Here is a 22,061-nt window from a genome sequence, read left to right as displayed (position 1 = left end):
TGCTAGCTGTTCTGAAGAAAGTAGGGGAAGGGAGCTGTGGGATGTGTTGCAGTTCTTTGAACTGAGATTAAACTGGTCCCACCTTGAGAAATCTTAACTTGGTTCTCATCGAGGGTCGCTTCTTCAAAGGACAGCAGTTTTTTCATGGCCACCTGTCTATTTATATTGAAGGTTGGTTACTTCCATGTTTTTTGTGTCCATCGGCAACTTTAGAAAGCCTTGGAGTGCAATAGAAAACAATGTCTTTATATCAGAATCATTCTTTATAACATCATCATATGAGCATTGTAAGATTTGAATTACTGTCCAGGGAAACTTCTCGGTTTCATGTATTTATTAATAAGTTCCTGTGTGTTTTTATTATTGCAAGGCCCTTCCAAGTGGTGAAGATGATGAAGAAGACAGTGATAGCGACAGCGATGATGATGACGTGAAAGTTACTATTGGCAATATTAAAACGGGAGCACCATCGTACATGTATGTATTGCGATTATTGTGACAATTTTTGATCCAAAGTAGGTCTAGCGCATTGATTGGGATTGAAAGTAGGAATGAGAACTAATCTGTCTTGTGGGAGACATGAGAATAATGGCCAGAACGCAGGACTGGGGTTAGAAGCTGATGGACGGTTCTGTCCTGGAATTGCTTGTTGGAAAATCGGCCCATAAAATCGGAATGATAATTCACAGAGCTGTTGTTCGAAAACGAGCTAAGTAATTATTATTGCTTGATCAAGCAAAGTCAAAGTTGGAAAGTTATATACAACTTATCATCTGTGAAAACTTCAAGAAGCAAAGTCTGTGTTGTTAAGAATTCGCAAAAGCTGTGAACTGACTGATTTCAGCTCTCTGATTTTTCATGATTCAGAAATGGTGAGGCTGAATTTGCAAACCAGGAAATGCTGTCACTGACTTAAAATTATACCTAATTTGCACTCAGTAAAAATAATAATACAGCATTTTTGCTTGCTGTTAGCAGCCTTGTTCTTAAAGAAATGACTTGCACATGCTTTGCAGCACATTCTATTTTTTTTATTTTGTGGATAATTTCCTTCTCTTGTGGTAGGGGTGGTATGAGCCTGGTGGATTACCCTGAATAGTAATGCTCCATCCGTTCTCTCAGCAATTCACTAGGTTTTTGCAGACAACCTTTCTGAAATCTGATTCGTCTACCTTTCTTTCCTCATTCTGTGATAATTTCCGTGTTGTTCTGTTCCATTTGAGTAATTCTGGGCAAGTTCCTGAGCAGAAGGTTAACAACCATTCTGTGAAATACCTTTTCATTCTTGATAACCCTCGTGTATTATGATGTTAGTCTATAGGCATGTTTCCTGGGTTTCAAGCGTTAGCGTTAGGGAGAATCATGGTAAATCATGGAATCATTTAGGTTGGAAAAGACCTCTAAGATCATCAAGTGCAACTATTAACCTAGCACTGCCAAGTCAACCACTAGACCACGTCCCTAAGCACTATGTCTACACAGTCTTTTGAACACCTCCAGGGGTTGTGACTCAACCATTTCCCTGGGCAGCCTGTTCCAATGCCTCACAACCCTTTCAGTGAAGAAATTTTTCCTAATATCCAACCTAAACCTCCCCTGGTGCAACTTGAGGCCATTTCCTAAGGTGTTCCAACTTAGTATTAAAAATCGCAGAGAGGCATCAATAAACCCAAGTGAACAAAGTGTCTTCTGAAGGATGTCAGGACTTGAATGTATTTTCTGTGAAAACCTCTAAATAATTTGTTTGAATACCAATCTAGTGATTCTTTTCCATATAGGGGAACTCCTATGAATCTAAACTTAAAAACGGGTAGAGGCTATGGAGCATCAGCTTCAGGTATTGCTCTCGTTTTTATCCTACACATTTTTTCAGTATTTCACTTCTCTGGCAATGACAGCTGGAACAGCTGCAAATCTTGTTCTCTGTTGAGAAGGATATGAAATTAGTGAATCTGATGTAAAGTAGGAATAATAAATAGCTTTCCCTAAAGCTAAGGATTCCTGGGGCAGCCTGGGTGTCCATGGTGCAGTGGATTGATTTGATTAGCGATCACTGAACCAGCTGACTATAATTCTGTTTAAACTGGAATAATCTACATTGATTACTACTTCTGTTGTCAAAAACCAGAATATTTCTAAGCTATGTTGTTGCACTGGGGCCAAACATTCTATGTTGCCTGAAGAACTTTTAACTTTACGGTCAACATACTGTGCTGCTCGCAGTGTAAGATACTAAAATAAAGAAACAGACTGGCCTTGAGTGTTACCTGTGCCTACGCCTGCAGATGGAAATTTCCTCTCCATTCAGTTTAATTTGTACAGTATATTGGGACCTGGATTCTGTCCTTCCTCGTATGTGAGACTGTCCTTCTGTGGGCTTCATAAACTTCCTTCCAGTAATGTCTTTATGCAAATGACACATCTTCTGACTGAGGAGACAAGCACAAATTCCCTTTGGAGATTCTGAACCCAATGGGTTATTGCTGACTCCAGTGAATACATTGTCTTCTTAAGACTGATCCTGAAAAAGTCTTTTGTTTTAAGAAAATGTGCATGTCTTGGAAGGGAAAAATAAATATTTTGCCTGGGGAGAAGAATTAAGTTTTTTCATTCATTCAGAGTAAATAGGATGCATGCTGTAATAATTTATTCCGTTTGTCTGTTGTACCAGTCTGTGTTGAATTTGCCTCTCTGCTGTGCAACTGCAAGTGCAGTCAGTATACCCTATTTATTTTTAGAGTGACTAAAATATTTTTTATTAAAAACCTGATTGTGGTTACCTACATGTTGTAAAGCCAGCACTGAATTCAGAGTAGTGCTTTTTTTTAACTGGAGTAATTTGTTCAGCAAATTAGTGGATTAAAGGCATTGCATTAAAGGTAGTAACAGTTTCTCTCTCTCCAAAGCCAAGTTGCAGCCCAAAGGTATTGATTTAGATGCCGCAGGGAATATAAATGGATTGCCTGTTATAGAAGTGGATTTAGATTCATTTGAAGACAAACCATGGAGGAAACCAGGTGGGGCCTCACAGTTCTTGTGGTAAATATTTTCCGCAGTTTTAGTTGTCTTTGTAATTGTACGTGTAATTCCTGTTCATTTATTGCTGCCAAGAAAGGGGGAAGCCTGAAGAACTTATTTTGCTCAGCCTCCGATGCCTGTCTAGACAACTGGTGACGTCTACTGGTAGATCAGGCCATGCTTTTACCTACAATTGGGTTACATTTACTCTATTAACTTCTGTTCCTAAAGGGAACAATTATTTTTTTTTATTGCTCAATTTTATTAATTCACTAGTTCCAGAAAATATTGTGCTGATACCAATGCAATAGAGTTTGTTGGCCTTAAAGTCAATCGGGGTAAAGATTTGGCTGCTGGTGACATGTGGTCACCTCTTCACATGCAGCAGCTTGCTTATTCTGTCATACCAGGGCCAAGCTCACAGCCACCCCTGTGCAACCTTCTCACTTGGGCCCTGGATAAGGTACCCCAAGAAGAGGGCAGAGGTGGGAATCGCCACGTAGCCACAGATAATGGGAAGCAGGCTTTTGCTGTTGAATTTTTCTGCTCCAGACCATTGACTGAAGGAGAAGAAAACATTTTCTACTCTGACAAGGCTAGGATTTTTCTTTCAGAAAAGCAGCAGTGCCTAATTCTTTACGAGATTCTGCCCCTAGGTGTATGACTGTTAGTAAGCAGTCACCCCTTCTCACGTCTATACAATATTATCTAGGCAGCATAGAGTCCGGTCTCTTACATACACAGTCTCTTTTGTCTTCCTCATTTGTGTTAGGGAGATTTCTCCTTGGAAGCAACTCTTGTATGACAGCTGTAAGATACTACAAATAATCTCTTGTATCAAATTCAGAAGAAAAAAAAAATGAAGAAGCTAAAGAGATCCGAATTTTTGCTATGCTAATCTAATAAAATGTTTAACAAAATGTTAGCCAAAGCATAAAATCCACTCGCCTCTTCTCAGAAATAATCCTTTTCCCCACCAGCCCCTGTACACTATTTGTCTTTCAGAAATATAACTATGTTTAATAAGTAGTACTTTTATAAGGTTGTCTGGGGCATGTTTTTGATATTTCTTGCCGACCTGAAATGAAGGGCATCAGCGCATAGCAGCGCAAATAACTACGTTGATGTGCCACGGTATCAAAGCAGCAGTAAGTGCTCTGTGATTAATAGTAGCTAGTACAGACATAATAGAAAACGTAGCCTTTCTTCTGCAGGGGATTTCCCATTGATTGTGATGTGAGAAAGAGGGGGCTAGGAAGAAAAGAAGTTAGAAGGAAAACAAGGAAGTGAAGTTCAGAGATAAAGCATGGAAATGATTGTGGTCATGCTGACATCCCTGGACCAAAACGGAGCCAGCTAGCCTTAAAACAGTATTGAAGTGTGAATAGAGGGACGATGTCTGCAGAGGTGTGGCCTGTAAGTTTATTTTAGATGGCAAGTAAGTAGCTTGTTACTCAACAGCCTTTCAGGTTTATATCCTTTACAGTTAATTGTTCAGCAGGTTGGTATCTGTACGTGAGGGAGAGGAAGAAACACGGTGTGGAAAAACTGATAGAGGGCTGAAATAAAGGCTGATAAAATAGATATGTAAATGTCATGCTGCTGAGTCTGTGTTGGTGAAATTTGCATGTTTGGGCGGCACAACAGGAAGAGTGGCTTACTGAGAAGATAAACGTCGCTGGATAGATCCAACCTTTGCTTGCCCGAAGTGTTTTGCTTAGCCCTCCTGGATCGGCTGTTTCTTTTAGAATCAGTCTGGCTAGGAATACCTTTGCAAGGGGGATGTATGAGGGACACTTCAACAGGGCTAGGAGGTGCTGCATAACGCTTCCTGCTGTGAGGGCTGCCTTACAGTCGCAGCTGTGTTTGTTCCTCTACATCTACCTTTTCCTGGCACCCAGTTTGTGGCCACCTCTCTTGCTCAGAAGTGTTCATGCTGAAATGGTACGTTTTACAGGAGACTGAATATCAAAGTAAGATAACAATCTTGGAAGGACATAGGATTGTGACTGAATTGTAATTTCATGTGTAGTATGAGCTCTATGGATGATAATAATAATAATAATAATAATCTTTAGTCCCATTTCATCAAATGGCTGAGCCCCACAGTCTCTGCTCAGATCACCAAGGGCAGTGCTGGTCAGGAGCAAAAAGTGCTGGGTGAGCTTCACCAAGAAAAAGGTTATGCGGCACCATCCCATGTTCATGGTGGTAGCTGGAATTGTTGTTCATGTGCTCTCCTAAGACTCAGCTCATTTAGAAATTGCAGGAAACCAGTCTGAAAAAATCCAGTTGATGAATAATTGGTCATAAGCATCTCTTTTAATAGCCTGCATACATGCTGTATTCTGTGTCCCACGTAGTCCCACTGCTGTTTTGGCTGTAGTCCCCCTCGCACCCCAAGATGCAGCAGTCTCAGCTGTGGCACACAGCAGCTTTCTGACAGAATGAAGTGAAGAGTAAGCTGTAGTCTGTAAATAAAGACTTGTTTTCTTAACTTCGTTTGAGATGTTAAAGGACAATTTGGGAATGTGACCTGCCAGAATCCCAATATTAACCTCTGCTGCCTTGTCAGGTGCTGATCTCTCTGATTACTTTAATTACGGATTCAATGAAGAAACATGGAAAGCTTATTGTGAGAAGCAGCGACGGCTTCAACTTGGGCTGGATCCTGCTCCTCCCATCAGCACTGAAAATAAGATCACGGTAGGTGATTGATGTGTTATTCCTGCGCATGGCTACAATTAAACTGGGCCTGGGTTTTTGTAATCACAGAGGTGAGAGTATAACAACACAAGACAGTTTAACACTGAACTGTTCACTGTTTGTTTCAGCGATGAGAAATACAAAAATATATCTTTAAAGATTAGATTTCTGTGCTAAAAATCTTTCCTCTGTGGAACAAACAGCTCCAGCAGCCCGGCAGGTTTGAACCACCAGAGCAGCAGGACTGGAGTGAATTCCTACGTGACTTTGAAGCTACCCAGCCATAGGGGTGTCTGGCTGGGAGATGCTGTGGATAGGAGAGTAGAATTGATGGAACTATGATTTCAAGGTTGGTCTGAGCGAAACTGGGTATCCATGGCTGTTTTGCTATTGACTGTTGCAGTTGTGCAGATTGTTGCAGTTCTGCGTTTCATGTTTGCTGGCTGCCTGGGACACCAGCCTTTGCAGAAGTCCACCAGCTGGCCAGCAGTTGTTAATCTGAACTTGAACCAATGAGCTGAGCAAGTATTACTATTTTCAGTTTTGACTTGAGGGCTACGTGAAGCAGAACGTGAGATTGTTAAACTTCTGGACTTCTAATGGGAAAAAGCGGACAACAGGTTGTCGCAGCCAACTAGTTTACAGAAACGTCTGCCTCTCTGACTGTAGAATAGGTTTCTTATTTGCAAGAGCCCTGTGATTGTTTCTCGGTGGAGATCTTCAGTGAGATTTCATCTCTGATACTCTGTTGGGTTGAAAGTAAAGTATTGACCTGTGTGTTCTTTCTTTCCTTCCCTAGGTCCAGCAAGGAAGAACAGGAAATGCTGAAAAAGAAGTGGAAAACAATATCATCAAAACAGAATTCAAAACAGACTTCCTGGCTCTCGTGGGAGGACGCATGAAAGCTGGGCCTCCTCCTAATAGGTAAGAGATGACGCAGACATAAAGCCTGGGTGCACTGTGTTCTTCACGAAGTTGCTCCTCCCACCTACAAGTATAGATACCTGGGTTATCCCCAGTTTGGTGTTATATTGGGAGGGACACCTGTATTCCAGCTGAAGGGGCACATCTCTGGAATAGGAAAAAAAAGGCAAATCTGTCAGCTTTGAGGGCATTCCTTGCTAGCTGCTTGTGCTTAGTTGGCTTATTCTTACTCCCATGATGTTAATCTTTGCCTTTAAGTGGAAGTGAATTACATGTTTGGCAGCTGATGAGAGGCGCTATTGGTTTCTGAACCTGTGCACTACACTGCTAGATGCGTGCTAGTTTGTCTCTTCCTATAATGAGAAGATCCACAAGGCTGGACAAAGCAAAATGATTGAGTCATTTTGATTGGCAGCCTCTGCAGGGAAAATCACTTTGACCTTGTGAGGTGGTGTTTTTTTGTTCTTTGTTTTTTTTTGGTTTTTAATCAAAAGCTTCAGAAAAATGCTATGTGAAACCAGGAAGGCAATGGCTTTGAGGTCTCTGTTTCTGTTGTTTTATTCACGTTATGTCTTTTGCAAACCTATCTTGCAGAAATCATTCTTGCATCCCAACTTTCCTTTTTCCAAATAAAGCTTTGCCTGAGAGACAACCAACTATATGCTTTGAGTATAAGCTTTAAAGCTTTTCATGTTTTGTTTGCATATAAGCGCTTACCTAGCATTTCTGTTGCTGTTCATAGTGTCATCAAATTGGCCAGGTTTTTTTCCAGTTGTTATGCATCTCTCCTAGACTTTCAAAAATCCACACCACTGTAAAGAAGCTGATGGTATTTGAACTATACAGCATTTTTGTCCATTTCAACTAGCAGAAAGTACTGACACAAGGTTAGTAGAGCCTTTGGTCTTGTAATGTCTTTGAGCCTAAAAAGATGCATCTGCTTTGTACCAGGAAGCTGGGTGGGACAATTGATGTGATCGGTGGCCAGGCAGGCACAATTAGGAGAGTAGAAGGAAGACGTCGTGATAAGCATGCCTCTGAGGAAAACCCAATTCAGGTAAATGTTTTGAGCTGTCTTGACAAATTTCTGATTTTTACTGCACTTTTGGTGAACCCTGAGCAAACGTCTATGTATTCCTGACCTCCCCTGTCACTGTTTCCATCTAGAAGGCAGTAGGTAGTATATCCCTGTTACCTGTAGTATACCCCTGTTGAGATGTATGTGTGTATTGCTTTCCTCGGGTTGATTTAACTTCTTTGTTAAAAGCTTTACCTTGCTAGGGGCTAGGGTTTGTCCTTTCAAGCACTGGCCTTCCCCCTCGGTAAGGGCCGAGTTCCCTTTCTCATCCTCAGGGTACATAGCTGGAAGGTTCTTCTGTGGATTATCCCCTTCCACTCTGCTGCCCCACCACCGTTGGTTTGGAATTTCTAGATCTGCAGTGGGGAACTACATGGGGCTTGCATTTCTTTTTACTTTGAAGTAACATTCAGAGTAAGCATCATGAGACACAGCCCACACTTCAGATTTAGGGTGGGCCAGTGTTACTGGGTCTTAAAAGAAATAAAAGCCTGGGGCTTCAGACTGGATCTGGTTCTGATCTTGTATGTCCAGTGTGTGTCCATCATGTTCTGGTAGGCTTCTTTAGCAAGAACTTATCTCTTAACCACCTTTCTCCTACTAACCATCCCTAATTCTCTCTCTCTCTCTCTCTCTCTCTCTCAGAACCTTTCCCCTGTCTAGACACAATTCCTGTTCCTATTTTTACATGTGTTTTTGTGGTCTGATTAATTTTAGTGGTCAGTTCTCCAACTTTTACCAACAGTGGCCCAATAAAGAGTTTGTTAAGAGAAAGTTTGCTGGGAAATGGTTGTTGTTGCTCTCACCTACAAGTATTGATACCTGCATGTCCAAGTCATTCTGGTATCTCTGCATATTGATCATTCCTTCAACCGTAGCTCACGTGTGACCTACTTTTGTCAGAGATGTGAATCCATGTTTCCTCCAACCTACATGGGCACAATCTTGAGCAGAATGTGGCCTCTTGTTGCCCTTGTGAAAGACAAACTGGATTTAAAACAGAACAAAAAGATGACCAATAGGGAGCACTACAATGTCACCGTGAAAGCTGGCTGCTCTGAAGTTGAAGCCTGTGCAGGAGTGAAGTCCATTTGAGGATTAATTCAGTCACTCAGCAGTGGAACAAAAGGTGTTTGTAACACTGAAATGTTCAACCGTCTTGCAGTTATGCTATGCATATAGCTTGAATCTAGTCTTGTTGCTGTTCTGCTTAAGATACTTTTCGAAGCATATTTCTTGCTCTGATCAACCTTCCTTCCTCCCCAAAGGATGTTACCCCTGGGTCTAGCATAGCCTGATCTTGTTAGGTATCATGATGCCTGTTTTGGTGAAATGCTCCCATTATGCCAGCACAGTGAGGCCCTAGCTGTGGGAGCAAAGAGGTTGAAATGCTGTCTTCTCTTTCCTCTGCCTTCCAAGGTTCTAGGAGACCACGGAAGTAAGCCACAGCCCCCACAGCAGCCCCAGCAACCATCGCAGCCCCAGCAGCCCCCTCAGCAACAGCCATTTGCACCACCAGCAGGCCCACCGCCGCCCCCACTCGCTGGGCCACCTCCACCACACTTCCTCCACCCTCCTCCACCGGTTACTTCTGTTCCACCTCCACTGCATCCTCCAGGTATGTGTTCACACAGCAGTTTGTGGCAGTCTGAGGCCGCAAGTTAGGACATCCCAGGCGTGGAGCAAATAAGGGTTTAATCAGTAAACACTATGAGGCAGTCAGGTAACAGGTCCTTAGACTTGGCCATTGTTCAGCATCTCCATCTGCCTTTTCAACTGAACATTTAAATATTTAATATTTTTCAACCCTTGAATATTTAAAAAAAAAAAAAAATGACAGCTGTTCCTTGAAAAAACTCCAGGCTTTGTTTCTGTGAGGAGCCTTTGGGTGCTATGGATCCTTTAGTTTTATTGATAAAGAAATGGGTTCTTGTTTATCTGTGGAGGAGGCTAAGAAAGCAAGAATTGCTGCCCTGTGCCAGACCAGCAGGCTGTTTAGTACAGGATCCTGTCTGGCTCTGACTGATTCCAAATGCTTCAAGGAAGATGCTGGAACTGACAATTCTGCGACAGCATCTCTAACAAAGAATTTTCCTCCTAATCCAGGTCAATTATTGGTTGGTTTATGCCTTGAAATACCAAAAAAAAAAATGTATGTTTTTGTTTCTGTGCATTTTATTGTACCTACTGCCGCTGCATGATGATGCTCCTAGAAGTGTCTTATAAGCGGACTTTATGGTGGTGCTTCATTAAACAGCAAAATATTGACAATGTAAATGAGGTCTTTAGCATGGGTTCTGGCCCATTGCGTGTGGTCAGTCCCCAGCACTGGCACGTTTGCGTGGCCTTACCAATAACGGGATGGGTTTGTGTTAAGCTAAGAGCTTGAGGAGACACTGAAGGTAAGTCCTGTGCCCCTGCAGTTACAGTCTGAGTGCTAAAACCTGTAGAGATAGCTGAGGTAATATTTCTGTGCTTTTTTTTTTTTTTTCCTATTTTCTTGTCTTGAGCACCATGTTATAGAACAGTTTCACTGCCTCTTCTGTGCACGTTAATAACTCAGGTTTGCTTCTGGATTAAATGGTGCATCAGGGGTGAAGCAGAGACCACATTCTGGGCTTTCTCTGGTCCTGTAGGCAGCAGCCAGTCTATTGAGAAGTCACCAGGAGCACATCACACAGCAACTTCTACATTCTGCACTGCCTCTGCATGCAGAAGATAACGGAATAAGAAGTAACAGTTAAAGCTTTTAATCTGAGGCTTGGTAGTGCAGTAGGTGCTCGTGGACCTCAGTGGCTTCTCCTACTGCCTTTCATTAGAATGATTGTTGAAATCAGGAGGTGGATAAATTGCTCGCTTGTTCTTTTGGTTGTTCACTGGTGTGTCTGATTTCACTACGTAGTGATGATTGACATATAAGAAATGGGTTTTATTTTTTAAAACATGGCAAAAAGACAAGCACACAAAAAGAAGCAAAAAGACCTGCAGAGTGTTCTCTTCCCTGCTCCTGCATTTGTTCCGAAGGTCAAATCAATTGTTTGTGTGCTGACATTTAGAAAAAGGAATTCTCCAGTGTATGAAGGCAGCAGCATTTAAAACTATAACATGAAGGTAAACAGATTGTCGTTTGGGAAAATGACAGTTTGTAATCCAGTTACTGCTTAATTGCACCAATTTTTTGGCCAATCTATTTGGTCAAATGTGTGAAACTTGTTCAAAAGTGTGCTTTCAGCTTTAGCGTGAGGTACACAGATGACATGCTTTTCCTGTTGTACTCACTGCTTTTGCTTGCTTGTTTATTTCCACAGGTCTGCCACCACCCGGTCCTATTCCAGGTAGGTGTTAACTTGCTCTAATAACAGCCGTGATTCTGCATGCACAGATGGCCCTAGCTGAGCAGTTGGATTAAGTAACATGAAATAGGATGACACCAAGACCTGTTTTAGAGCACAATTAATCTAAGGCCAATAAATTCCAATGCAGTACTGAACTCCAGCTGCTTATCTTGTGTTCTGCACCTAAATAATAATCTGTAGGGTTTCTTAATCCTATCTTTTCTTTTTTGTTTTTTTTTTTAAACTAAAGACCAATCCAGAAATTGAAATGGAGAACTTTGGGTGGCAAAGACCAACTAATTAGATTTGAAATAGTTCAGGTCTTGTTATGACGTCTTGCACAGCAAAAGTCTTCGATACATTGATGCTTTGTATAGGAATTTGGAGTGTGAGGCTGAGCTGAATGGAAGAATTGCCATTTCTGTCAGAAGCCTTTGCTCCCTGGTGTGCAGTAGAGCTGATGAATGCTAATAGAGAGATGTAACAACCGGTCTCGTACATAAATTGGGAACCCTGCTAATTCAAGGCTACCACAAAACTGAGATTCGTCTGATTGTAACTGTTGTTTTTCTACTAGAAGTTTTGCCTAGTACAGGGAAAAGAAATTTAGCAGCTTGCGTAGCAAACTGTTTGTACCAGTAGTTCTGACCAGGTGCCGGACAGCTGGAAGTCCCAGGCTGGTGGCCACCACAGGCCGCTGCTTCTGTGTTATACTGTACGCTTGATTCATTTACCTGCAAAAGGTCTGCACCCAAAGCATTTTTGGACGTAATATACTTGTCCTCACTGTGTGTCAGACATGTTGGACTCGTTGCACAGCTTTTGTGTTCGTGTTTTTGTGTCCGTGCTCTGCCCAGGGCTTCCCAAGTAGAGATCTGGAAAACCCTGTAGCAGCTGGGCAGTTCCTCAGGCTGAGGAAATTTCTGTTAAAAATGTCACTCTTCATGGTCCTCTCAATGTACAATAGTATTTCTGAGCTGGTTCTCCTCGTAGTACTTAAAGGAACCTGCTTATGGTTAATTTGGATTTAGAAAGCTTTATTGCAGTGAAACTGGATGCAAATCCTGGTCTTAATTCTAGACACTGCAGCGTCCAGTTGCTAGTCAAGTGCATTTAGATTGAAGTTGTTTGGGAGGAGAAAGGCAGAAGAAATGACTAGGCTGCTGCAAAGAACTGACAGTTCAGGTAACTGGGTTGGAAAGGGAGAAGAGAGGGAGTACCTGCTAATTATTATAATGATGGTGATCCACCACCATTAGAGCTAGCTATTATAACAGTAGCACTTTGAAGTACTTGTGCTTGGTGAGCAAGGGTGATTGAAATGCTCTAGGCATTGTATTTTATTGGAAGATCTTTCTTAAAAAAGAAAAAAACAAGCATCTAAGGGCAAGATGAGTCCTTCGGTGTGTTTGCAGCATAGATACCCACTAGATGAATTCGAGACTTCAGGCTACTTCTGCTGGCAGTGAGACCCTCTTCTAGGGAGGGGTTCTCCTCACCCATTTTAGAGGGTTACAGAAAGAGGTGACGAATTGTCCCAAAGTTTCATCAGGTGTGCTGGCTCTGTTGACTTGAAAACGAGCCTGGAGCTGCCAGCTTTAACTAAAGGACTGCAGTCAGTCAGATGACTCCTATCTTTTACATCGGTACAGTGTGCTCTTTTGTTGTTGTTGTTTAATGGTAAACAGAGAAATTTTTATGCAAAATCAGGCCTATGGGTGGGTTAGCCTACTTCTGTTGGCATTGGTAAAGGCCCATAAAAATCATGTTTGCTTACAGTTAAGGACAGAAGTTTAAGAAGTTCCCTTAGGAGCACTCAGCATGTCCTTCTCACTTTCAAATCAGTCTGAAGGATAGGAGTCTGGCTTCCGAGGCTTATGTCACTCCTACAAGTGACCTCTGTAGACTTGCGCTTAACTCTCCTTTCTGAAGAAACTGTCTAGTGAGTCTGGATTTAAAATCCTCATGTGTTTGAAATTGGGCCCATTTTTAAGTGTCAGACCTTTTAGCCAACAATCTCTGCCTTGTTGGTGCTGTCGTCTTATGATTTTTAAGTATGTATGTTCTTAGGAATTTGGCTTTCTTTAAAAACAAAAATGGGTGATTTCTGTGCCACTTTCACAACATTTCATTCATTTTAATCAGTTGAGCAATAAAATTTTGCTGTCGTTGCAACATGTCTGCATCCCCCAAAAACACATTTTTCTGTTTTCAACAGGGCTGTAGGGGTTAATTTTATGCTTTAATTAATCTTATGTTTATGATGAATAAGCCAAAATAGAAGGTAGGTTTTTGTCTGTTTTTCTTTTGGTAGCCCTACAGAACTAGCACAGCTGCAGAGCTTTAATTTTGGTAGGAGATATGACCCTGAAGGAAAAATACTACATTTCAAACAGGGCTTTGTTTGAAGTAAAAAAAAAAAAAAAAAAAGTGCTTTAACTGCATTTAACTGTAAACAGCAATGTAGTTTTGTTCCCTGAAGTAAGGTTGTGATGACTTACGTTTCTGTGCTGTGTCTAGGGCTGTTCCCGCCTCCTCTGGCGCCACCACCAGCTCTCCTCATTCCGACGCTGGATGGGTAAGACCACACCTGGGGTGAGCCGTTGGTACAGCATCTCCGTAGTGAGGAGCGATGAGAGATAGATGTAAACTCCGTGTTGGTAATTCTTAGCCTAGTCTTGGGCTGGGGTAGGAGATGAGTCCATGGGGAACCTCCGTGCAAGGTGCTGATGGATTATGCTAGCTTGCCCTGATTTGTCATGTTAATGACACGGGAAGGAGTCAGTAAAATGTAGGGTAGCGCAGAGTAGTTGGTAACGTGCTATGTTTGCCCAGATGTTTTCTGTAAAAGAATCTCCAGGTACTTTGTCGGCCCTGGTTGTTCCCAGGAAGCATTCTGTGCCTGATTAACAGAAGGGAGGGGTGAAGCAGCGCAAGCAGTTGAGTTAAAACAGTTTCAGAAGCGGTGACAAAGCACTGTACCTGTATGTGTTGCTGAGAATTTACAGTGCAAAGTGAAACAGTTTCACTGAACCATGGGTTTCCCATGAGGATGTTCCACAGGACTTCACAAAAAATGGGGTGAACTTGCAGCACAGGCATACCTGTGGGCAGTTCAGCCAAGGGGTTGCTGATGTGAGTAACTTGCATCGCTTTCTCTCTCTCCAAAGCCAGCCAGCCAGCTACAATAACAGGCAGCCTCCTCCATTTGGCTACAACTCTGCAGGTGAGCACCCAAGACAACGAAGAGTCACACTGCTTCTCTCTTTGTTCAGGCTTTACTTAGCCTCGTGGACATCATGCTTTTGTTGATTTGAGAACTGCTTGTGCCCCAAACTATCCCAGTCCCTAGAAAGTCACAGAGAGCCTGACTATACCATGAAGTGTTTAGAAAGCTGAGCGTTAGCCTTATTGCAGCAAAGATGAATGCAATTTTTTAGTTCAATGCGAAGCGTAAGCTCACTGCTTTCAGTGCAGGTACCCAGCAACAGAGCAGCTTCCCCATGTGCCTCAGCACCGTTTTCTTGTACTTGTTTGCACACATACTTGCTCACGCTTACTCATGTTCTCTACCTTTTCCCCCAGCCCTCAGGGACAAGCAGAGCCATCAGCTTTACATCTCCTCCCTGAGCTGTTGAATGCCCTCCTCCTCCACTTTATCTCCTTCCTTGCCTACAGGCACACGCAGGCACCCTGCCTACACACACTCGCAAGCATCTGTCTCCTTTTGTTTTGTAATGGCAGAGGCAGTGCCAGGCTTTGAGCACATTTCCTTCCCTGTCGCAGCCCTGCCAGCAGTGCCCAGCCCTGCCAGCAATGCCCGTGTCCTCTCCCGTTTTCACCGCCCTGTCTCCTCCATGGGAGGTTTGAAGAGTGGGCAGTGCGAGGGCTTCCTCAGAAACAGCAGCCTCAGGTGCTGTCACGGGCTCAGCTTTTTGTCAGCCAGTGCTGCTTTGGGCTGTGACCTCCCTGGTCCAGCTGAGCAGGCCAGCGTGTGGATGGGGACATGCTGGTGGCTCTGGGCTCGTCAGGTGGCATCCTTCATCCACAGCTGCTGTCCCCAGCCTTGGCCCTAGATAGCTGCTGAGAAGCAGGACCTTGGAAGGGTGGCCAGGAGCCTCGGGCCAACTGACCTCAGCTGCTTGCCTGCAGGAGAGGGATGCCCAGCGCTGCAGGCACCTTTGTCCTCCAAGCCAGGATGTCTGGGAGGGGCGGCCTGGAGTTTTTCTTGGTGGAGACCCCATAGCATGCCCTATACAGCAGGGCCTCCAGAGAGCAAGAGATGGGGACGCATAGGCGCTGAGTTAATGTGCTGTGAAAGGGATGGGAGATTTTGCAGCAACATCTCGAAATACCTGGTCTTGCTTCCTCAGGCTTTCGCATGTTCTTAGCAAACTGGTGAAGGTAAAAAAGGAGATGTATGCTGGAGGGAGCTGGGCCGTGGCTGTCTCCCAGAATGGGGCATCGCTTGGATTCAGCTGTACATCCAGGGGGCCTCTGCCGAGAGGGAGGCATGGGGAGGACGCTGTTAATGCTTCAGGCAAACAAGGGTTCTGCTCTCCTGCTGCAGATTCAGGTTTCATCAGCTACCCGCCCATCTCCACGTCCCACACGCCCTGGGTGACAACGGTGGACAAAGGCACAAGCAGCTCCAGCAGCAGCCACTGGGAGTACTCAGGCTCGAGGCGCGAGAGAGAGAGGGAACGCGAGCGGGAGAGGGAACGGGAGAGAGACAGAGACCGCACGCCGACCACTAGTGAATACAACAAGTGAGTGCTGGGTTTCAGCAGCCCCCTGCTCACAGCGACCCCGTGGGGAGCTCTGGCCTTGCACTGCAGCACAAGGTGGTGTTTGGTCAAGGAATGGGATTATATGTTCAATTTTCTGAGTTGTCTGGCAAAGAGATGCTTCGGATCAATAACTCGAGGCCAGAACTAGGAGCCAGTGTCACTGTCTGATCTCTTGTGTCTTTTTTTGGTGTTGTTTAACCCAGCAGAACCAGTTATGCTTGCTCTCCCACCTGTAATGTGAGTCCAGTGAATGAAATAGCCCCTCTCTGTTTACTCGGTATTTCTCAGCTCGGTGTGAAACATTGGCCATAGACGCTGCTGCTTCTTGTCTCCTAAATATAACTGTCAGATCAAAGGGAAAAGCAGCCATGCTTTGCTCAGCTCTCCTGTGAAGGCTTTCAGGGCAAGGAGTGCCATTCACCAGGAGTCAGCCACGAAATGTAAATCCTTCAGGAGACCAGGCGCTTCTGAGCAGAGTGCAGGAGACCGCCGCCTTGCTGGGAGCTGACGGGATCCCAGGCGACAGCAGCGCTGCGAGCACTTAGGAGGGGAGGCTTTTAGCCTCCCAGTGTTGATCTAGAGAGCTAATGTGAAGGCTGGACTGCGACGACACTTCCTAAACCCATCACTTTGTGTGCTCTGCCCCAGGCTGCTCATGGTAGTTCTGTCACAAGCAGCGTCAGTGTTTTGCAGGCTTCGGGCTCAGAAATGCCAATAGTCATTCAAAACACGATCAGAATGCGCATTCCTGGCAAAAGGGCGCTGCCTGCTTAGGGAACTCCCAGGCCTCTGGGGTGAGCAAACAGGGCAACGTTTTCCTAACTTTTTCCTTTCTTTTAAGCTCGTGGGCACTGTGGGAGGGAGCGGGGAGGAACAGAGCTGAAGACAAACTTACTGCAGTTTGAGGAGCTCAGACTCCTACACTTCCTGAGTGGGTTCATGCTGCAGCCAAGCCCTGCGATCAGCACTCCTGAGCACATTGTTAGCATTTCTGGGTGCTTTCGAGCATGCTGGCCTCCGAGATCATGCTTGCCAAGCCGGGCAAGTAGCTGTGCTCAGTAGAGTCATTTGGATTCTCAGATGATTATAATGGACATTTATTTGTCTGGCTTGTTTCCACGAGTCTTAGAATGATGCTTCAGACTTCCTTTCCCTCGGAGTCTGAATATTATTTCCCATAGTGGGACCTGTTAACCCTTCAAATTTCAGCTTTCAAAATTTGAATAGGGAAAAGGGACAGTGAATGTAGGGGGAAAGGGAGCGTGGGATGTATCTGAATTTGGGGTGCATCATGCCCACCAGTGATTGAATGAGGTGCCTTGAGCAGAAAGGTGTAGGCAGAAGGACCGTGTCGGTGACATTCACAATTGCAGTATGTGCAATTTGAGCTTTTAAACTCATGGGGGGAAAAAAAAAGTCTCCTAACATGTAATTCCTTTGTGTGAGTTAGACTATCTGGAACAATAGTGTTGCGAGGTAAAATCCAGCACCAGGGGAGGCAGAATGGTAAGAGGAACGTGTTTCTGTTGGTTTTGAACAAGGTAGCTGGCTGCCTTGGACATACTCCAGCAGGATTGCTAGGGCAAAATCCCCGAGATGTTGGCTGCATGCCTGCTGTTGAGGTACTCCCTTGGCAAATCCAGAGAGCACACTTTGTAAACTGTCAGCCTTCGAAGGCTAGAAGAAATCCACGACGTGTGGGTGTTTGGGTGTATGGGCTGTGTAACAGGCAATCAGAGAATGTTACTTTACTGGGGCTGGAAATCGGGGCTGGGTTTAGCTTGGGATCAATAAGCAGCAGAGGGTTATCACTGCAGGTTTTTTCGGGAGCATCACAAATACCTCTGCCTCTTGACAGAGTAAGAAGTGACAGATATTGTTGGTGAGGGTGGGGTTCTGCTCGTGCCCCTGCCTCACTTCTCCTTTTTCTCCTTAAGTGATGACGAACGATACCGCTACTACAGCCGAGAGCGCAGCTATGACTTCGAGCGCGACTACCGCCGGAGTCGAGATCGCAGCCGGGAGCGGGAGGATCGGCACCGGGAGCGCAGGCACAGGGACAAAGAGGAAAGCAGCAAGCATAAGTCTTCAAGGCGGTAAGAGCCACCAAGGGAGAACCGGCCTGTTAATGGGAGCACACATTAGCAGCAGACAAGAAGCTTGATGTTCTTGGAGTGAACTGGGGCCCTGGGTCGTCCTGGCTTCCTGTGACCTGCTAAAGCCCCGAGACGTAGTGCCCAGGCAGAGGAACTGCTCTCGGGCGTGTACCTGAGCAGAAAGCAGAGCTGCCCATCGTAGGGAGAGGATTTCTTGGTGTTTTCAGTAAGGCAGCTGGCAGGATGTCAAATCACTGCCAACAAAAATGCAGCAGTGTGTCACAAAGGAGAAGTTAGTCTGTGCTAGACATCACATCACAACTGCTTCGTTCTTCCTGGTGTTAAGAACGTGTATACAAAGTGAAGTGCAAAACCCCAGCGGAAGCATCAGTTTTTGGTATTATGTGTTCTTTTGCTGAAGAGAAGAGGTCTGGGCTCCAGTCTGAGGTGATGCTCAGTTGCTATGTCAGTTTATGTCCTGGTAGTGACTTGAGCAGACTTGCTCAATTTTTTTGGTGCTTCAACTTTCTTCTTCTAGAAGAAATTTATGTCAGCTCTGTAAGTAATTACCTTTTTTTGAAATTAGTATCAGAAAAACTCCTACACAGTGACTGGAGGCAAAAGGCTGTTCTCATCCTTAAGGAGATGCATAGGTTTTCAAGAAGAGACAGATTGCTAAAAAGTTGGAAACAGTGATGGAAAGAAAGGCCAGGAGTATAATTAAAATTAAAGAGAAAACAAATGGAAGCTGAACTGATACCAGCCAAACAGGGCAATAGCTTTAAGGGTTGTTTCTCAGCTTCCTGTACTCAGAATTAAAATCTAGTGTTATCTGACTGCATAAGCAGAATGGAATTCACCAAAGTGGTGTCAGAATCTGAGAGTTTGATTTGCAGAACTGGGCTGCTGCACTAAATTGGAAATGAGGTAACTTTTCCTTTGCGTCTTAAACCACATGCAGACGCTTTCTGTCTTGTTCAAAGTGGTAGGATGAGAAGTGTTTGCCAAAGCAAATGGAGGAATACTTTTTGCTTAAGCCCACTCCCAGTGCATGTCAGAGTCCCTGTTTGAGACACTTCAAGGTGATTTGAGCCTGTTTAAGGCGTTTGCAGGTGGATGGAAGGGTTTCAGTGTAGTTCCCAGCTTACTGCAGATTGAAGAGTCTGAAGGAAACCACTGATGCTTGTTTAAATATTAAAGGACAGTCACATTGTTCAAGCATAAACCACTGCCACATTGCTCTCCACGAGGTGGCTGAAGATGAGTTGGAGAAGAGGCAACAGCCTCTTGTTTTTTTAATGACTGTGAAACCACTTATTGAACAAGTCAGAAAATTACTTGCAGCCAGAAGCTTTTCAGCCAGAGCTTCAGTGGTTCAGCCAGTTAGGTGTCTGCTACTAACCTGGTATCCCAGCTGCAGGAAGGATGTGTCTCTGCACTTGAGACTGTCCCCACATGGAGCTATGTCCATACTGTATGACAGTATGTCTTCTTGGGACAAATTTAATCTGCTTTTTCTTGTACTCTGTCCTCTGTTTTAATTCTGCAACCTTCACACCAACTCCAGAGAGCTCACTTGGTTTTAAACCTGTGAGCAGAAATAGTTGCATGCTTGCAAAACAGCAGCAATCTCCTCCCTTGAGGGACCAAGAACCAGAGCGGGCAAAGCCGGAGCTCCCACCTGTCCAGTTCCAGGGGTGGGAGGCAGACACTGGTCTGTGCACGTGTGGGTTGTGTCGGGTGTGCTGTGCCTACGGTGCACCTGGCCGTGGTCACTGGGACAAGGCTCACAGGCACGTACGGCTGAGTCAGAGTAACTTCTGGCTGGGATTTCTCCCAGAAATCCTGTATAAACGTCCGCAGTTATCCAGCAAACTGTGCTGGTTGAGGAGTTTTAAAGTGTCACGGTAGTGAAGTGCAAGGTCATTTATGAGGCAGCAGAAGTGGAAGCAGGATCTGCCCTCCCATAAGGATATCCACATTTTTCCAGCCGCACTGATCCACTTCTTGCTTCTGGTCCAGGGATTTCCCCCGGACGCTCAGAAGAGTGAAAGCTTCCAAACACCTCTCAGGTCTAGGACTCTTCCTTCTCGGAGCAGCGTCAGTGCTTTATAGTGAAGCCTGTGATGTGGCCAGGTTATTAGAGCTCCCTTGGGATTGGGAAGGGCACAGAGATGTTTATGTTAAATAAATAAATAAAACACTACCCAGAAATGATACTGACAGCAGTCTGTCCAGTGTGCTGCCTGCCTGCATCATGTGCTGATGCAGCATGTGGTGTAAAGCAGCCACCTCAAGCAGTTTGCATTACCTGCCCTCGGTTCAGCTGCACGCAGTATCAGATCGACCCAAAGAAACCAGAAAGCCTTTCCCTGGCACCATGGTGCCCTCAGCATTTCTGATGCTGATGTTTATTCTAGATCAAAGCCCTCTGTCCCTGCCCGTGCTGTGGAGTCGGTGTGCTTGGGCCTGTTCTGTGGCGGAGCAGTGCTGAGGCAGACTCTGATGGCTCTTTCCTCTCCCCTTTCCTCCCCACCACAGCAAGCAACATGAGAGCGAGGAGGGGGAGAGTCACCGGCGTCACAAGCACAAAAAGAACAAGCGTAGCAAGGAGGAGAAGGAGGCCAGCGAAGACGGTGCCCAGGAGGGAGAGGAGCAGGATGCCAAGGAGTAACAGCCCTCAGGAGGGATTTGCTCCTTTTGAACCAGCGTGGCATTGGTGATTTTTTGTTCTGTTTTTTTTTTGGTTCCTTTCTTTATTTCCCAAGGGAAGGGAAACTGACTCTGGGTGAGCAGTGAAGCATGTCACAGTGGTTTGAGAGTTGAAGCTGCATGTGCAGTTAAACTTAAACTTACATTGTTTTTTTAATTTTTTTTTGTGTTTTTTTGATACAAGACAAAATACAGCAGTACTAGTATATAAAGCACTGAGCTACTCTACTCATAAACATCCTTAGGGAGAACTTTGTTGTATCAGATCCTATGGTTTCTGATGGAAGATGGCTTCAGCTGAAACTAACGCATTTAGGTAATAGGTTGTTGTTGGTTTTTTTGTTTTGTTTTGTTTTTGTTTCTTTTGTGACCATCATTCCTTTTTCCTTTAAAAATAGGACAGTAACTGCAACTTGAAATTTATTGTCCAAAGAAAAGTGTGAGTTAGATCCTGAGAGCCAGCTTAGAGTCTGGTTCCTAGTAGTGAAAAGTCTCATCCCCAAATACATTTCTTTAGAGTTACAAAAATATCTTCTCATTTCTCCATGGCCAGATGGGCAGCATGTGAGAAAACTGCTTTTACTGGTGGGTCACGAGATCTTGCTTTGGTCTGATAGCTTTGAGAAACTGTTAGGTGTGTTTACACCGGCTATGTAAAGACTTTGAACCTAGGGGGTTTTTTTGTTTTTGTTTTAATCCGTTACAAATGTAGTTCTACCATGTGTTACACCCATAAGTGGAAAATCAATGGAGGACCCATAGTAAGAGCACGAGTTTCTCTTTAATTAGTTTTGACTAACTTTTTTGTTTGTTTGTTTTTTCCCGACTAAGGGTTGAGCTGAATAATCTAGCACACTAGAGAACGTGAAGTTCCATCTAGCATTTTGCCCTGATGGGGTTGGCTTATTTCTATTTGGATGTCACCAACACTCCTGTGCAATGCATTCCTTCCCCCATAGATCTCAAAATAAATTCAGTCAAATTCCAGAGTTTGCTTGGACTTAGTATTGGTTGAGCAGGGTGGAAACAGGTATTTCTGGGTGGGAAGAACAAAATAATTTTGAGGGGTTTTGGTATGTCTAGTACTTACACAGAATGCTGCAGACTACAGAATACTGTTTTTGTGAGTCCACAAGTGTCCCATTTTAAGTATCTTCCACTATTTTGACTTGATATTTCAAACTGTCTTAAATCCTTGCCCTAAAATAACGTGGTTCTGAAACTTTACATATTTTTTTGTATTGTAATCTTGCAAGTCTAAGTATCACATGAAGCTTAAAATTGTAGAGACTTGAGCTGGTACAGCACTATGATAACAGTTTATATGCTATGACGGTGCATTTGGTGAGTCATTAACTGCAAAACCTATGGGGAGAAGAATAAAGTGTGGGGTTTTTTTTTT

General features: G+C 44.2%; 1 protein-coding gene across 2 annotated transcripts in view; it reads left to right on the top strand.

The window, feature by feature from the left end:
• The window catches only part of LOC310880778 (uncharacterized protein), a 27,382-nt gene extending 5,321 nt beyond the window's left edge, over positions 1 to 22,061 (top strand). For both annotated transcript variants that reach the window (XM_083797106.1, XM_083797105.1), the window contains exons 4-16: positions 371 to 477; positions 1,779 to 1,837; positions 2,907 to 3,017; positions 5,594 to 5,724; positions 6,524 to 6,648; positions 7,600 to 7,705; positions 9,146 to 9,344; positions 11,035 to 11,061; positions 13,582 to 13,639; positions 14,232 to 14,287; positions 15,632 to 15,830; positions 17,789 to 17,947; positions 20,489 to 22,061. In XM_083797106.1, coding sequence (XP_083653232.1) covers positions 371 to 477; positions 1,779 to 1,837; positions 2,907 to 3,017; positions 5,594 to 5,724; positions 6,524 to 6,648; positions 7,600 to 7,705; positions 9,146 to 9,344; positions 11,035 to 11,061; positions 13,582 to 13,639; positions 14,232 to 14,287; positions 15,632 to 15,830; positions 17,789 to 17,947; positions 20,489 to 20,621 — 1,470 coding nt within the window. In that variant the 3' untranslated portion in view covers positions 20,622 to 22,061. The remainder of the gene's footprint in view (positions 1 to 370; positions 478 to 1,778; positions 1,838 to 2,906; positions 3,018 to 5,593; positions 5,725 to 6,523; positions 6,649 to 7,599; positions 7,706 to 9,145; positions 9,345 to 11,034; positions 11,062 to 13,581; positions 13,640 to 14,231; positions 14,288 to 15,631; positions 15,831 to 17,788; positions 17,948 to 20,488) is intronic.

Source organism: Anser anser (genome assembly GCF_964211835.1).
Source record: "Anser anser genome assembly, chromosome: 13".
In the NCBI taxonomy this organism is placed as follows: domain Eukaryota; kingdom Metazoa; phylum Chordata; class Aves; order Anseriformes; family Anatidae; genus Anser; species Anser anser.
Note: the sequence above shows the minus strand (reverse complement) of the source record. Positions and strands in the feature narration are given on the sequence as shown.